The following is a 16,955-nucleotide window of genomic DNA, read 5'->3' as shown; positions in this document are numbered from 1 at the left end:
TCTCTCTTTCTCTTTCTTTGTCTTCTCTCTTCCTTTTTTTTTGGATAACTCTAGCAAGAGATTTGCCAATGCTATTGGCCTTTTCAAGGTTTCATTGTTTTTTTCCATTCTTTGTCTATTTTCTCTTATATTTGTTTCCTCTTATATCTTCAATATTTTCTACCTTTTGGTTACTATGTGTTTGATTTGCTCTTTCTTTTTAGTTTATTCATGTGAAAACTTAGTTCACTGATCTGAGACCCTTTTTTTCTAACCTAAGCATTTAAAATTAAGATGACATTTTTCCTATATACACTACTTTAGCATCATCTCACACATTTTGAGATACTGTGTTTTCATCTTCATTCAGTACAAAATATTTTCTAATTTTTTTTTGCAATTTCTTCTTTGAACCATGAGTTATTTAGACTTGTGTTTTAAAATATCTGGATAGTAGGGGATTTTCTATATATTTTTCTGTTATTGAGTTCGTTTTAATTTCAGTTTGGTCAGAAAATATGTTCTTTTATTTTCAGTCTTTTTAAATTTATTGAGACTTGTTTATGGTCTATCTTTATGAATGTTTCATATGTCCTTGGAACTAATGTGTATTCTGGTGATGTAAAGTGGAATATTCTATAATGTCAATTAGACTAAGTTGTAGACTGTGTTGTTCAGGCCCTCTATATGGCTCCTTATCTTCTGTCAAGAGTGTTATGGTCTCCAACTGCAATGCAGATGTTTATTTCTCCTTTTAGTTCTGTTATATTTTGCTTCAAGTATTTTGAAGATTTGTTACTGGGTACATGTACTCTTAGAACTTTTACATTGTCTTAATGAGTTGACCCTTTAATCCTTATGAGTTATCCCTTTTTATCCCTCGTAATTTCCCTTGATTTGAAGTCTACTTTGCCTGATATTTACAGAATGCTTCCAACTTTCTTATGATTAATGTTTTCAAGATCTATCTCTTTTCCAGATTTTACTTTTAAACTATTTCTTTGTATTAAAAATGGCTTTCTCATAGAGAGCAAATAGGTCTTGCTTTTTTATCCAGTGTGTCAATCTCTCCCTTTAATTGGGGCATACAGATCATTTACATTTAATGTAAATGTCAAATTTTTTAGATTCATATCTATGATGAGCTATGTGTTTAAAAAATTTTCCCTTCTGTTCTTTTACTTTGTTTCCTGTCCTATTTTGCATGAATTGAGGAATTCTTATTTTGCATTAATTGAGTAATTTTTGGTTTTCCCATTTGGACTCATTGATTGGTTTATTTACTATATCTCTTTTCAAAATTTTTTTAGGAGTTGCTCTACATTTTACAATATATGCATTTTAACTTACAACAGTCTACTTTCAAACAATATTATACCACTTTACATATAAGAACAGTTTTCTTTTATAATTTAAGCAAGTGAATTGACATTCTCATAAGAAAGGTTTAATAGAAGGTGACATTCAGGTTTTGTGTGACAGGTCTAGAATATTGGATTTGAAATCCATATCTCAACCTATTGCTGCTTGCTTGCATGTTTTTCATAGAAAGCACATTACTGCCATCCTGAAGATATATGCTTTTGGTCTCAAGGGTACTGGGATAAGAAAGCAAGGATGTAATGACAGACATTTCAAGGAACATAAGACAATTAGATGATAAGGTTAAGAACATGGGGGGTGCGTTTTTTATATCCATGCTTCTACAGAGCACAGCACAGGGTCACATCAGGTTCATTTATAGTTCTGAAAATATATTTGGTTGTAAGATGAATATCTGACTTAAAGGATGGTTAGCATAACACCATTACATTGTCCAGAGTGACTTCGCTACATCTTTTTGGGCAGGGTCATCAGCCTTATTATAATTTCGTGTATCTGAAAATATTTTTGTGAGGAGGGAGGTTAAACTTCTTGGGTAAAGGGTTTTAAAATCTTTTCATACAAGGCTATCATATATACTCCTTTGAATTTAGATTATTTATTCTTCTATGATGCCAGAAGGCACCATGAGCCTGAGTGATTTTTGGAAGGCGTAAAAAGTTGGAGTTGTCTCTGTCTTTTTTTTTGCTTTTTCCTGAGGCCCTTGGAAAGCCATGACTAATGAGTAGGGATGGAGTATTAGGAAAATTTTTGGAAGTAGGAGAAATCTCAAAGGCAAGAAGATGAATTAGAATATCGTAAAGAAAATTTCTTTTACTGTATGTCTATTTATTTTCTTATCCAAGATGTTACTTTTTTTTCTAAAATTAGATGCTATTTTTAATACAGCTTTGTGAAACCTGCCTTGTTCTATTTTTGATTCGTTTTCGTTAAATTTAATGTTAAACTTTTTACTTTTTTGAGAAAGCAAGTGGGAAAAAAACACATTTCCAAGACTTGTATTTGTTAACTTTCACAAATTGTGAATTAAGATATTATGTCCAAGAGTTGTGATCATCAGTTATTTCTTCTGTTAGAAGAAGAAAGGTGACATATATTTATTACATATCTAAATAATTATTTTTATATTCAGTTCTCTGTTACAGAAGTAAAACTATCTGTTTTCATCTTTCTTTAAAGATTATATGTCCTTATCAATTTATTTTTAATTCAATACATGTGCTTTAATAAATGCCATTATTTTTGTTTCTTTTAAAATGGAATTATCATAAAGAGAATTTCTTTTTAACATTTTAAGAAATAAATTTAACTCCTAGAAGTATTTATTTTCAGGGCCTCATTGATACTACATTGATACTCAGTTCTTCAGAGTATTTATTCACTCCAGAGGAGTTCTTTTGAGAAAATAGACCAAGTCACATAGAAATTTTCTTCCTTCTCTGACTGTAAGCTGCCAGTGACCCTTCAGAACTCTTGGTCTCAGCGAATCATCACTTGAGAGATAGGTAAACTTTCTTCTGGAACTTCATTAAGGCATATTAATTTCATTTGAAGTTTTTATCAGACATTTGAATCTACTATATTGTTTGATTTTCATATTTTATAATTTAGTAAATCATTCAATTTATTGAAAATCTATAATGAACAAGGTCCCAGGGTGATAAAAGAATGAAAGAAACATGGCTTCTGCCCACTTCAGGCTTAATTTGAATAGGGGAGCTACTATAGACTGAATGTGTGTCCCCCCAAATTCATATGTTGAAATCTTAATCCCCATTATGATGGTATTTGGAGATGGGACCTTTGGGATGCAATTAAGTCATGATGGTAGATTCCTCATAATGGGATTAGTGCCCTTATAAGAAGAGACATGTGAGAGCTCTCTCTCTCTTTCTCTTTTGACCATGTGAGGATACAATGAGAAAGTGGCCATCTACAAGCCAGGAAGTGGGCTCTCACCAGACACCAAGTCTGCTAGTGCCTTTATCTTAGATTGCCCAGCCTCCAGAACTGTGAGAAATAAATGTTTGTTGTTTAAACCACCCAATCTGTGGTATTTATTATAGTAGCCCAAAATGACTAAGACAGGAGCTAAGACATAAATATGGAGAATGCAGTGTTTTTTGTAGAGATATGGAAACAGCAGAAAGAAGCTTTGGATGGTAGATTGAGCAGAATCCTAATGACAGCAGGGTTTTGATTGACACTTTGGCTGGAAGAACAGTTTGTGAGTTATGGCATTATGAATACAAGCATGCTGGTAGAAATACAGCTCATATTCTAGCAATGGCTCGCAGTTTAGTTCATTTTGGTGATATTAGGTGTCTGAAGTAGAGAAGCAGGGGTTAAAGCTGAAAAGCTGTACTCACAAGGTATTGGTTTCAGAAGGTGATTGCAAGATTATGTAGTCTAACCTAATTTTATAAATGAGGAAAATGAGGGACACAATTGTTTGGTGTCCAGCGTGTAGCTCACATTTTCTTGAATTCCATTTTGCCTCTTCAGAGAGTGCTATCTAGGGGTCATTCTCCAGAGAGCCCTAATCACCTTGCCATGTGTTCACATTTGATTGGGTAAAAAGTGGTAATCACTAAAGATTTTTGAGGAGGAAAGTAACATGATCAGAGTCGTGCTGAGGAAAATTCCTCTGACAGCTCTCCGGAAGATGGATTAGGGTGGAGAGAGCCTGAGGGTGGGAAATAAGTTATGAGTTGATTTAACAGCCCAGAAGAGTGAAAAGAGTCTACACTATAATGATAACAGTAATACAAAAGATGGGAATATATATTTATACAGATACATTCTTTGCTTAGTGTTACCAATTGAATGTTTGTATCCCACTAAAATGAGTGTATTGGAACCCGAATCCCTAATGTGATGGTATTTGGAGGTGGGGCCTTTGGAAGATAATTAGGTCACAAAGGTGGAGTCCTCATGAATGAGGTCAGTTACCTTATATGAATAGACATGAGAGAGATTTTCTTTCTCTACTATGTGAGGTTACAGCAAGAAGACTGATCTCTGCAAATCAGGAAGAGGGCCCTCACTAGACACCAAATTTGCAGGCACCGTGATCTTGGACTTCCCAGTTTCCAGAAGTGTTAGAAATAAATGTTTGTTGTTTAAGCCACCCAGTCTATAGTAATTAATTGTAGCAGCCCAAGCTGACTGAGACACTTAGGGTACAGTTGCTGGATTTATTGTCTCACTGAGTATGGGATACCAGAGTGAAGGACCAGTGGACGATGAATCAGAAATTTGGAGTCATTTTGATTTTAACTAAGGCAGCACTATTAACATAAATAGGCCAATTCACTGACCTAATAAGAATTATGCATACACACACACACACACACACACACACACACACACACAGAGGCAAACACAAAATCACTCCAAAAAGCTTTATTTCTATTATGGAGAAAGCATCTCTCAAAAAGCTGGATCAAGTAGACAAGCTAGAAATTGTGACATGGAAACATTTCCTCGGAGCCATCACCCATGAGGACTAGCTATGTTGTAGAGATATATCAGACAGTAGGTCAGGCACTCAGAGGTTGAAAGCTTGCCTCTCTCTTCCAGGGTGTAGCACATAACAAAAGGAATGAGTAAAAAAGAACCTAGGATGTATTCCAATCTGCTGGATTATAATTATTTTTAAAAAATTAGAGCTAAAAATACCCATAGCCAAACCTCATATTTTATATAATGGAAAGCAAAACAAACATACATATTTTATGTAAAATGACTGAATTTGGTAAGTTGGTCTATAGGGTGAAAAAACTTGTTCTACAACCTGTGTATCCTGATTCTCTGCCCAATTATCTTTTTATTGTTTTAGGGATTTTGGCTAGAAACACACCAAAGGCAAAATTGTAAAGAAAAATTTTATGAAATGTTAAAAACACATGGCAGGGCTTCCCTGGTGGCGCAGTGGTTGAGAGTCCGCCTGCCAATGCAGGGGACACGGGTTCGTGCCCCGGTCCGGAAAGATCCCACATGCCGTGGAGCAGCTGGGCCCGTGAACCATGGCTGCTGAGCCTGTGCTCTGCAGCAGGAGAGGCCACAGCAGTGGGAGGCCCGCATACCACAAAAAAAAAAAAAAAAAAAAAAAACACACATGAAAAGTCTAGGATAGGATTGAGAAGTTATGTTAGCTACTTGGGCACTAATTTCTCAAGCTACATTGTGAAACATGTAACACCCATTTCTATGGTTCAAGCGACTATTCTCATTTACTCATTCTAGTAGCCTCTAGTTATTTTTGCTAAACTTCCTATTCTCCTACTTTAAAGGGAGAAAATAAGCCGTCTCTATAGTCAAAGCAGCTGTGTGTTCTCCTCACCCTTCCTACCTGGGAGGCCAAAACTTAAAAAGGCTGGTTTTGCAGAAGGCTTTTCACTTCCTAGTTGTATAACCTTAGGCAAGTTACTTGACACTCGCTGCCCTATTTTCTTCAGTTATAAAACTGATATGGTAATAATAAGACCAAATTATGGGGTTGCTTTAAGACTAAAATGAGTAATGCATTTAAAGTACTTAGAGGAATACCTGGCATATAATGTGTTCATTTTTTTCCTCGAAGTTAGCAAGCGTTCTGACTAGAACAAGGCATAGTTCTCTCCTCCTAATGAACTATAGGCTATTTATTTATAGCTTTATGCATTATGTAGTTTCTTCCTGAAACACTTTTACTACTTTTATGCACACACTGTCATCATTTTTCTGCTCATAGCCAAGACTATCTGATAGAAAAGAGATGCAAAAAAAGAGGGAGTGAAACCATATTTGCCATACTTACTTATGTCCCTTTTTAAGGTTTTGTAAATGACTGAGTGAGGAAGCAGGTAAATTGAAAATATTCCAGAGGCATGTTGTTGCATATTGGTGTGTATCACTCAAGATAATTAAGACACATATTCTTACTTTTCTTTTCTTTTTCCATGGACTTTTCAGCCCAGATCATTGAGACCTGGGTAAATATTCACTGTTCCAAATTATAATAAAAATTGGATGCCTGATGTAATTGTAAAAAGAACTGGAGAGCTAGACCTATCCTGTGATTCATAATGCAAACTATGCAGTGAATCAGGACTGATGCTTCTTGCGCGACTTCCCGAGAATTTATTTATATGATAGCTACTTAATGGGGATGTGCTAGATGTAATGATGAATGAATGGTACCTCCATTGAAGAAAGCTGCAATAGTCTCCATTCACTATATGCAGTGGTATACTGTATATACCACTGTATGTACCATCTAAGCCTGCATGTGTTTTACGTCTAATTCCGTATTACTGAGGCAAAGCCTAGTAAACCAGATAAGGGGGCTTAGTGGTGGATTAATTGTATAGGGGAAGCAAACTAGGAAGTTATGTCTTTTTTGTGTCCTTGAGTTCTTTGTGAAGAACTGTGAGAGAATAATGAACATGCGGACTTAAATTCCCTAGTGGTATCTTGACCATAGCCGTGAAACATAACCTGTGGCAAGAAATAATTGAAAATGATGAAAAAAAATCAAACATAAAGAAAAGTGAAATTTCTGGCTCCTGGATTAGGACTATGGAGGCATAGGGGCAGAACTAGGCAGATTATGCTGTTTGATTTTCAAAAACCCATGTTTTGGGCTTCCCTGGTGGCGCAGTGGTTGAGAGTCCGCCTGCCAATGCAGGGGACATGGGTTCGTGCCCTGGTCCGGGAAGATCCCACATGCTGCGGAGCGGCTGGGCCCGTGAGCCATGGCCGCTGAGCCTGCGCATCCGGAGCCTGTGCTCCGCAACGGGAGAGGCCACAACAGTGAGAGGCCCGCGTAGCGCAAAAAAAAAAAAAACATGTTTGGATGGGTTTAACTATTCAGGAGAGAAAAAAAAATGATGGTTTATGAGAAGAGCAAGCTATACAGATAGAAGCTACTTTTTGTAGGGGGAAGTTTTACCAACAGGTGTGCCCTTTGGAGGTAGATTTGGGCAGAACTAGGAGTTTCTATGTATTTTGGCCTTGGGCAGCTGAGCAGAAGTTTAACTGTTGGTAATACACACACACACACACTCTGCATCCCTATGTCAAAAAGAAACAAATGAACAAAAAACAAACCTGTTAAAAAGAACCTGCGTTTTTGTACCTTTTATCTTTCTTAGCACATCTTCCCTCCTACCCTTCCTCCTTCCCTCTCTCCCTTCCTTCCTCCCTTCCTTCCTTCCTCCCTTCCCTTCTGTTCCCTTCCCTTCCCTTCCTTCCCTTTCTTTCCTTCCTTTCTTGCATTTTCATAATCAGGTTGGAAACTACTCTTGTCTAGACCGAAAAACTTTCACTACTGCAATCATTCTACATGCATCGCCTCAGTTCATTAGTTTTAGACCATCTGCTGCCCTCTTGTGGCCATGTAATCCACCTACCTATGCCCCAGCTCTAAGCACTTAATGGTTTTTGTCAGTTGAAGGAAACGGTTTTGTCAGGCAGAAGAAACTGACATCTCAAACTATAACTAACTTACTTTTTTTCTGCCCCGTATTGCATCATTGTCTTCTAATGCAATTTGGCTCTAAAACACGTAAAACTTATACGTCAGTGATCATTTTAAAGACAACGTACAGTAAATACATCATGAAGTGAATTGTCTTCTGAGGAAATTCGCAAGTAATGCTTTTCAGCTTCTCATGTTGTGTCTTGGATAAGCCATTTTATATTAGCAGATAATGTCCAAATATAGAAATAAAAATCACTTACTGTATAGCAAAATATATAAAGTTGTAAAAATACTTTAAGAAGACCTTCAGGTAAATTCCTGACCAAAGAGATTTGATTAAACCATATCTTTATATAACACTTATAACAATTATAGCAAAAAGGAATTGTTTCAGGTAGAATTATTAATTATGTCTTTGTAATAAGTTTTGGAAATTTGGTTTTCTAGGAGATTCTTAATTTCAATACCAAGTAATACATGAACCAATACATTCATCTCTGAAGTCATTACACTTTATTTTATAGCCTTCTCTTTTATATCAAGATTCCAATGTTCTTTTTGGGTCAAAAGAATAAAGCCAAAGCTAAAACAAGGATAAAGAATCCTTTTATTAAATTTGATGTGCATGTCCCTGATATTCCTCATTGCACTTTTATTTTCAGCTTCTCATTATCATTACCATTTTAAATTAGGAGCAGAGATATTTAACTTATTCAATATAATGACTTAATGAAAACTAAAGAGCTGATTCAGAGTAGTGCCTTATACTCAGATACTCTGAATGCTCAGCAAAGCTGACAATTCCATATAAGGGGAACATTTTTTTTTTCTTTATTTGGACTGTTGTTTAAAGACTATATTAGGTAGGGCTTCCCTGGTGGCGCAGTGGTTGAGAGTCCGCCTGCCGATGCAGGGGACACGGGTTCGTGCCCCGGTCTGGGAAGATCCCACATGCCGCGGAGCGGCTGGGCCCGTGAGCCGTGGCCGCTGAGCCTGCGCGTCCGGAGCCTGTGCTCCACAACGGGAGAGGCCACAACAGTGAGAGGCCCGCGTACCGCAAAAAAAAGACTATATTAGGTAATTCAAATGTTACTATTAAAATGATTCCTAATTAAAATATTCAAGACGATGGGGAAAAGGAAACAAAGATTGAATGTTAAAATCTGGTGCTACTGCAGTGTTGGCAAGTGAGACATTGTCACTCTGAAACACCCAAGAGGCAGGTCAAGGCTGTGTTTAGAGACCAGCAAACAAGAACAACAGATTTTCTTTGAAAATAATATTAAACATGATTTTAAAAAAATCAGTATCTCTGTGGGAAAAATCAAAACCTTTGCAATTCCTAATACTTATTATATGATTTAGTACTGGTTATGGTTTGACTGTGTGTTGGATGCATTCTCTTTATAAAATTTAGGGTCTCTAAAGTTCTTAAACCAGCTCTTAGCATCATCATACCATATGATTAAACTGATTCTCTGGAGACAGAGAAAATGGAATAATGATTGAATGAGCAAAATATGGGCTACTGCAAATATTTCTAAGCTAACGGCTGTGATGTACTTAAACATGAATTACCAGTTATTGATCACTGCATACAACTCTTTACCAAAGATATGTGCCCTTTCTCTATAAGCCTATCATCAGCTCTGGAATGGGAAAGATAACTGTGATAGTATCTGAAAGTATGATTTTATACATATATGTAAATGTAAAGGTTTCCTGCAGAACTGAGTGAAGAGGGGAGACATTTTTCATCTGGATTAAACTTGACTATTCACTTACCATTTTAAAGTCTCCTATGACTTCTCTTCTTTACCATCAGAGCATAATCTAACCCAGACAATAGAGCCAAAGGGATTGTCTTAGGTTGCTTTAGAGAAAAGAGTAACTTTCCTAGTTATATACTTTAAACACAGAGCATTCCTCTTTATTAAATAAATGTGTTAAGTCTAACCTTATGTATGCAAAAAATAAATTTTTCCCATCTGAAATATGGTTAGTCTGTGCATAGTATATAAAATCTGCTGCAATTGTTTAAACAAAATAAACATATCTATTTCTTTCTATAAGATCATACTAACCTATTACTTTAACATTCAGTTTCACTAACAGAAACTAAATCCATCCCTAACCTAAAAGAAAATATTTTCTTTGCAAAGTATGTGTCTTGAAGAAACAAACAAACAAACAAAAAGACACTAAGCAGGAAAAATTCCGGCCTGCAAACTCCATTCTCCACTCAGTAGGCACCCCCGGTTCAAATATGCGCATGATACCAAAGAATCAAGCTAGACCTGTTCTATGATTCACAATCCAAACTCTGCACTGAATCAGGATTGATGCTTCTTGTGTGACTTCCCAAGGATTTGTATTTATAAAATGAGCTATAGCTATTTTCCTCCACTACAAAGAAAAGATGTTATTTCTTACTGCCTTTCCTCAGGGCTTTATGGGACAAGAAAACAAGCAATTAAAAGCAATCACATGTGTAAAGTAGCATGTTATATGACTTGTCTCAAAGGTAAAGCAAGAAACTAAATCATTGAAAGTTGGAATGTGCTTGCATTATAAAATTAGAACTTCCGGGGCTTCCCTGATGGCGCAGTGGTTGAGAGTCCGCCTGCCGATGCAGGGGACACGGGTTTGTGCCCCGGTCTGGGAAGATCCCACGTGCCGCAGAGCAGCTGGGCCCTTGAGCCATGGCCGCTGAGCCTGCGCGTCCGGAGCCTGTGCTCCGCAACGGGAGAGGCCCGCGTACCGCAAAAAAAAAAAAAAAAAAAAAATTAGAACTTCCGAACCCATTGCGTTGCTCAGTTTTCAAATTCATAAAATAAGAAGGATACTTGGCTTTCATTACAAATTTAGTGTGATTATTTGGAAATAAAAAATTTGAATTATGAATCACATGAAATCCTTCAAATGCAGATATTTCAAAATAGCAATATTGTCGGGCACTTTATGAGGCAAATTAGAAAGATAATGTCTCAAAGCCAAGATTTTGAAAAAAGCAATTAATTTGTATTAATTAGAGATATATACCGGTAAAAATATTGTTTATTATTCAGTACGCGTTGGAGGTTAGTTATTATTAGATTTTTATTAAGCATGTATTTATTAAGCAATAATATATATTTTTTCAACCTATGCTATTTTCTATGAACAAACCATGATTTGTTATCCGAAAGATACAGCTGTAACTGTGCTATTTTAGGAAAATAAATAAGATCACTTCCCTGTGTCCCCCCCCCCTCCTTTCCTCTCTCCCTCCTTCCCTTTCTTTCTTACTCCTTCCCTCCTTTTCTGTTTTCTTTTCTTCTCTCATCTCATCTCTATCCTTTTCTTTTCCTTTCCTTTCTCTATCCCACGAATTGCCCATGAGCACAGGCATGATGAATGCCTCATCCTGTGAATAAGCAGCGTTGATCTACAGCTGTATGCAGACTGCATCTTTCTTCTAAAGCTGCAAGGCACACATTTAAACTCAAATCTCAGAGACTGCAGCACCTAGATTGCAGTACAAATTGGTATGACCAACCAGACCCAGCAACCATCGATCTTCATTCTTCCTGCCACCCTGTAAACTGAAACCTTTTGTAGCAAGAGGTAACTAAAATTCTGAAGTCGACTTGCAATAAAGGAAAGCAGCAACTTTAAGATTGGACTGAAATATCTGACAGCTCTCTGAAACAAAACAAAAACAAAATGTACCCAGGTTTCAGTTACGCTCTATTTGGTTTCTTGTTAAATAAGTGCTGGCATATAACTCATTAGACACCTTATGGGCAGCGCCACAAAGATGTGGGCAGTACAATTTAGAGTAAATGGGAAGTGTATAATTCAGCATTTACGCTTCTGGATAAATCAGGTTTCAGCATATGGGATATTTGCCATATACTTCAAATATTCTTATTTCCCTAGCTGCTGGCTCAAATTTGAATTTAAACAGGCATATAAACAATACATGGGAAAAAAATCCCAAGTTTTTCTGTAACAATTTCCATTAATAATGAAACCTTGTTTGAGGCAGGAAGTAAAGTAAAACTAGAGAACTTGTTTCCCTGCTTAATTCCTTTACTTTGGATGTGGACAGGAGAACTGCATCCAGGAGGCTCAAACCAGAAGATCACCCGTTTAGTTCATTCCCAGGTGATTCTAAAATATTTTTACTTACTCTTGGAGACATTAAGTGTTACTCGGGGACTGCATTTTTTTTTTTTTTTTTTTGCGGTACGCGGGCCTCTCACTGTCGTGGCCTCTCCCGTTGCGGAGCACAGGCTCCGGACGCGCAGGCTCAGCGGCCATGGCTCACGGGCCCAGCCGCTCCGCGGCATGTGGGATCTTCCCGGACCGGGGCACGAACCCGTGTCCCCTGCATCGGCAGGTGGACCCTCAACCACTGTGCCACCAGGGAAGCCCGAGACTGCATTTTTAATAGAGAGGGCTTCAGCAGATTCTCTTTACTTGGTATCTCATCATTTCTGACCTGCGGCTGGCCTTTCCTAACACGATGTGCCCAAACCCAGTGATCACATGTCTCCAAGAGTAAATTGACCTAAGTCTCTTAAATGAACAGGCAGGGGAATCGAGGTGGCTGCAAATTTTTCTTCTATCAAGAAAAACAAAAACAAACAAACAGAAACTAAAGTGTCTCTTATTTGAGAATCACTTCTTCTCCCTCTAAGGCAATCAGAATGTTGCAGAATGTGATTTCCATCCATAGTTATCAAAATGAGGTTCAAAATTAAGTATCAACAAGCAAAATAAAACAACTGTCATTTGCCAACTAAACTGCCAAAGATTTACAAATGAATAACTAATTTACTCAGTGCTAGTAATGTTATGATGGTACTAACATTGCTACCTGTAGTGGAATATTGGCAAAAGATAGTAGGAGCCATTCTCCTACCTGCATATATACCCCTGGCAACGTGACTTTGCAACTCCTCTCATCAAGAGGTGAAGTATATTGGCCCTCCTCTTGAATCTGGGCTGGGCTTGTGACTTGCTTTGACCAATAGAATATGGTAGAAGTGATGTTTGTGCCAAACGTAAACTTATTTTGATGTCTGCATAGAAAATCCTGGAAGGCTTTCTCTCTCTTTCTGCCCTTGGCGTGGTAGAGAATCACCTGTCACTGCTCCTTCAGATTGCTCGTCATTACCTTACTGAGTGATGGAGCCTGTTATTAAACCCATTCTCATCCTTCTGATCCAGGTTAAAAATATTGGTTTCTCCTATTTTCTCTCTGAGAGGCCGATTTCTATTGCTTCATTCCAGGTATAGCTTACTTTTTGAATAAACATTTTAACCAAACCCTATAATTTGTGCAGGGCCAGACTAGGATGGGATAAGTAAGGCAAGTGAGGCCCTTATCTCAGCTGCAAAATGTAAGGAGGCATCAAAAACACATTTATCAAAAAAAGTTCCTGTTTAATGCAGTACTTCAAAAAACTGAAATTAATGCAAAAATTGAACAAAATAGCAAAATTTTAGGTAAAGACAGTATGAGTGCGAGACCACATAGCATAATCTTTGGACTAAGTACGTCTAAATTCCATGTCTTAATTTTGCCACTTTTTACTGTAAGACCTTGGAGGATTTATTTACCTTCTCCAAATGTGTTTTCTCATCTATATAATGTAGCTACTACTTTCATTGGGTCATTTAAAAAATTAAGTAAGATGAGCCATCCAAGTGTTTAGCATGTCCGTATCACGTTACTACTCAGTAAATGTACTGATTTCTCACTTTTTTCTAGGTGTGTATTTTTTCCTTTTGAAGCTTATCATTCACTGAACAAATCATTTTTGAGTACCTGTCAATGTTCTTGGGATTGCTCTTAGCAGTGTTTTTGAAATTATGCTATAATGGTAAGCAAAAAGAGGCGTGGGCCTTGAGATAAACAGCTTACATTCCCATGGAAAAGATAGACATTAATCCAATAATCGCAAACTCACATTTAAATACACAGTGTGATAAGTATATAATGGAGGGATTATACGTAATTAGGCAATACTTCCTGCGTAAGTGCCAATCTGAGATATGTACACTAATAATGGAGAGAAAAGTAGCATTCCTAGATAGAGAATGGTCCTTTGCAAATGGTTGAATCAAGGAGTGCTTGAAGACATTGGGAGAGGTCAACAATGTCAGTTGCTCTAAGAATGTCCATTTCATTGGTCACCTTAGGGAGAGCTATGACTCTATGTTGGCTTAAGTGAAGAAAGAAAGGGAGATGACAAATGGACCTATGAAACAGCAGTACTTCTATTACAGAGAGCAGTTTATTTTGTTGTTGTAGTTGTTTCCCCCCCCCCCCCCAGGGTTCTAGACAGAGATAGGATAGGAAACAGAAGGAAAGTTTTTCTTTTGTTGATTGTTTGCTGAGGAAGGAGACTTGGTAATGTTTAAAAATCACAGCAGGAAGTTTTCGTACCAGAGGGAGGGATTAAATACACAATGGAGAGGAAAAGTAATCAATTCAGTCAAATGCTTATGAGGGAAGAAGGGAATAAGTTTCAAATCACCATCTGTAGACAGGTGGAGAGGTAATAAATCCCCAGTTATGATGCAGAGAAGGGTGGGATGGTTGCAGATATAGGTGATTTGTGGTGGGTTGTGCAGAGACAGAGAACAGATTTGCATCATAAAATCAGAGGTGTCCTTTTCTCATTATCACTCTCCTGTGATCATGTAGTGAGTTCAGTTTCAGATCCAAGTACAAGAATGCGATCTTCTGTATACCATTCTGCCAAGTGACCAGGGGCTTCCCTTGGTCTTCTAGTCATCCAGTGTGGAACTGGGAAGGAGACTCCACATGAAGTAGTCATGGTGGCAAAGGAAAAATTCCTGGCATTTGTAATTGTATTCATTTTCTATTGCTGCTATAATAATTGACTACAAATGTAGTGGCTTAAATAAGACAAATGTATTATTTTACTGTTCTGTAGATTAGAAGCCTAACACAGATCTCACTAGGCAAAGATCAGAATGTTGGTGGGTTGCTTTCCTTTCTGGAGGCTCTAGGGAAGAATTTATTTCCTTGCCTTTTCCAGCTTCTAGAGGCTGCCTGCTCTACTTGCCTGATGATTCCCTTTCTCTGTCTTCAAAAACCAGCAATATTGGCCAGGATCCTTCTAACACTGCCATCTCTCTGGCTCTTTCTTTTAATCGTCTTATCTACTTTTAAGGACTCTTGTGATTGCTTTGGGCCCACCTGACTAACTCAGGATAGTCTCCCTATTTTAAAGTCAGTTGATGAGGAACTTTAATTGTTTCTGAACCTTAATTCCCCTATTCTCATGGATCATAACTTATTCACAGGTTCTGGGGATTAATGTTTGAACAGCTTTTTATTCTTTTTTTTTTGAAGGGGTGGTTATTCTACTTATCACAGTAACGTAATGGTAGATTGTCTGAGACTTTGGGTTCAAACTGTGCAATATTTTTTTTCTTTTTTTTGCAGTCAATAAGAAATTTACTTGTTTTTTTAAAAAAAATCTAAATGCTGGCATTGTCCAGAAAAATTTAACAGGTTTGTTTATAATTGTTATAAAGTTGAACTGCTGAAACTTGTTCACTGAAACATTTTGACTTGCATTAATGCTTTATGTCCCCGCATTTATATTAAAAATTCGCACACAAATGAAAATGGAAAAACTGCCAATACCTGATTTCTGTCCCCTATTTTTCCACCTGCAATCATATACTTAGGTACCTTTTGACCCCACGGGGGGCGGGGGAAATCTAACGTTCAGAACTACCAATAATAGGAAGATAAATTTTTTTAAAGAATGAAGTTTCCCGTCGTAGTGGATTCTTAAGCACGTTCTCCACGTATGCGGCGTGCTAGCTGTATGTCTTTTGGCATAATTGTTACACGTTTGGTATGGATAGCACACAGGTTGGTGTCTTCAAAAAGGTCAACCAGATAGGCCTCACTTGCCTCCTGCAAAGCACCAATAGCTGCAGTCTGGAAGCGCAGATCTGTTTTGAAGTCCTGAGCAATTTCCCGCACCAGACGCTGGAAGGGAAGTTTGCCGATCAGAAGTTCCGTGGACTTCTGATAACGTCTAATTTCAAGGAGTGCCACAGTACCAGGCCTGTAACGATGAGGTTTCTTCACCCCTCCAGTAGAGGGCGCACTCTTGCGAGCGGCTTTTGTAGCCAGTTGCTTCCTCGGTGCTTTACCACCGGTCGATTTGCGGGCAGTCTGCTTTGTAGGAGCCCTGGTATAGAGACCTCCTTACTTACCCCCCCGTCTCTTTCAGGTGGAGCTCAGCGAGCTAGAGGCGGCGCTGGTGACAGAGAGCGACAGCGGCACCGCGGCGGCAGCGAACACAGTTGAAAGATGGCTGACACCGAGTCTATCCCTCAGCACACCTTTTTCTTTCATGAGGTCTCTTGACGCAAGTGCTGAGAAGGCAGGCTGGTCAGCTGTCACAAACTCAGATCCAATATTTCCAGGCATTTAAATGGCAACAGTGGCAGGGTCTTTAAGATCAGTTATCTAGCACTTCTGAGTAGCAAACCCCTTCTCAATCAACTCTCCTGACTTGAGATCCTAGTCGTCTTCTCCACTACTTTCAGAACTTGCAGCCCCTCTATATTACTCCACAAGAACCCTTTGCCTTCTCTGGCAGTCTCCATAGATTACAAATCAGACTAAATGGTACTTAAATGATTAGAAAAACTGTCTTCCTCTTTCTTGAAACCTGTGAGAGCTCTGTCATTTGAAACCCAGTGATTTGGCTGTCCACAACTTACAAAGGAATAAATAGGGATAGGACATTGGCATTCTGATTCTGTCCTGGGGAAGTCATCATCCCTCACACCTATATCCAGAATGGGTTGAACAGAATGGGTTGAATGACTTCTTCTGAAACAGCAAACAAAAAAAAAAAACAAAAAAACCCACAAAAAACCAAAAACCCAAATGTAATCTGATCCATCTTTTGTTAAGGGTCTTTCTTCTCTTTTTGACATATAATGTAAAGGATTTTGGGGGAAAGATTACAGATACCAGGAGGCTACTCAAAGTCATATTCAGGCTAAAATTGTCTATTTTTTTAATATCAAAGACTAATTATAGTAATTGATGCAATGCTGTGCTCTAAACTTACAA

At 37.9% G+C, this 16,955-nt stretch overlaps 1 protein-coding gene across 1 annotated transcript; it reads right to left on the bottom strand.

Annotated features, from left to right (window-relative positions):
* Positions 1 to 15,635: 15,635 nt before the first annotated feature.
* LOC137228967 (histone H3.3A-like) lies at positions 15,636 to 16,076 on the bottom strand (the record flags this gene model as incomplete). The annotated part of the gene is made up of 1 exon (XM_067746203.1): positions 15,636 to 16,076. A coding segment is annotated over one exon (426 nt), but the record flags the coding sequence as incomplete, so codon positions are not given.
* Positions 16,077 to 16,955: the final 879 nt, after the last annotated feature.

The sequence above is a fragment of the Pseudorca crassidens genome, chromosome 1 (assembly GCF_039906515.1).
Source record: "Pseudorca crassidens isolate mPseCra1 chromosome 1, mPseCra1.hap1, whole genome shotgun sequence".
Classification (NCBI taxonomy): Eukaryota; Metazoa; Chordata; class Mammalia; order Artiodactyla; family Delphinidae; genus Pseudorca; species Pseudorca crassidens.
The sequence above is the reverse complement of the archived record's forward strand: the minus strand, read 5'-3'. Positions and strand labels throughout refer to the sequence as shown.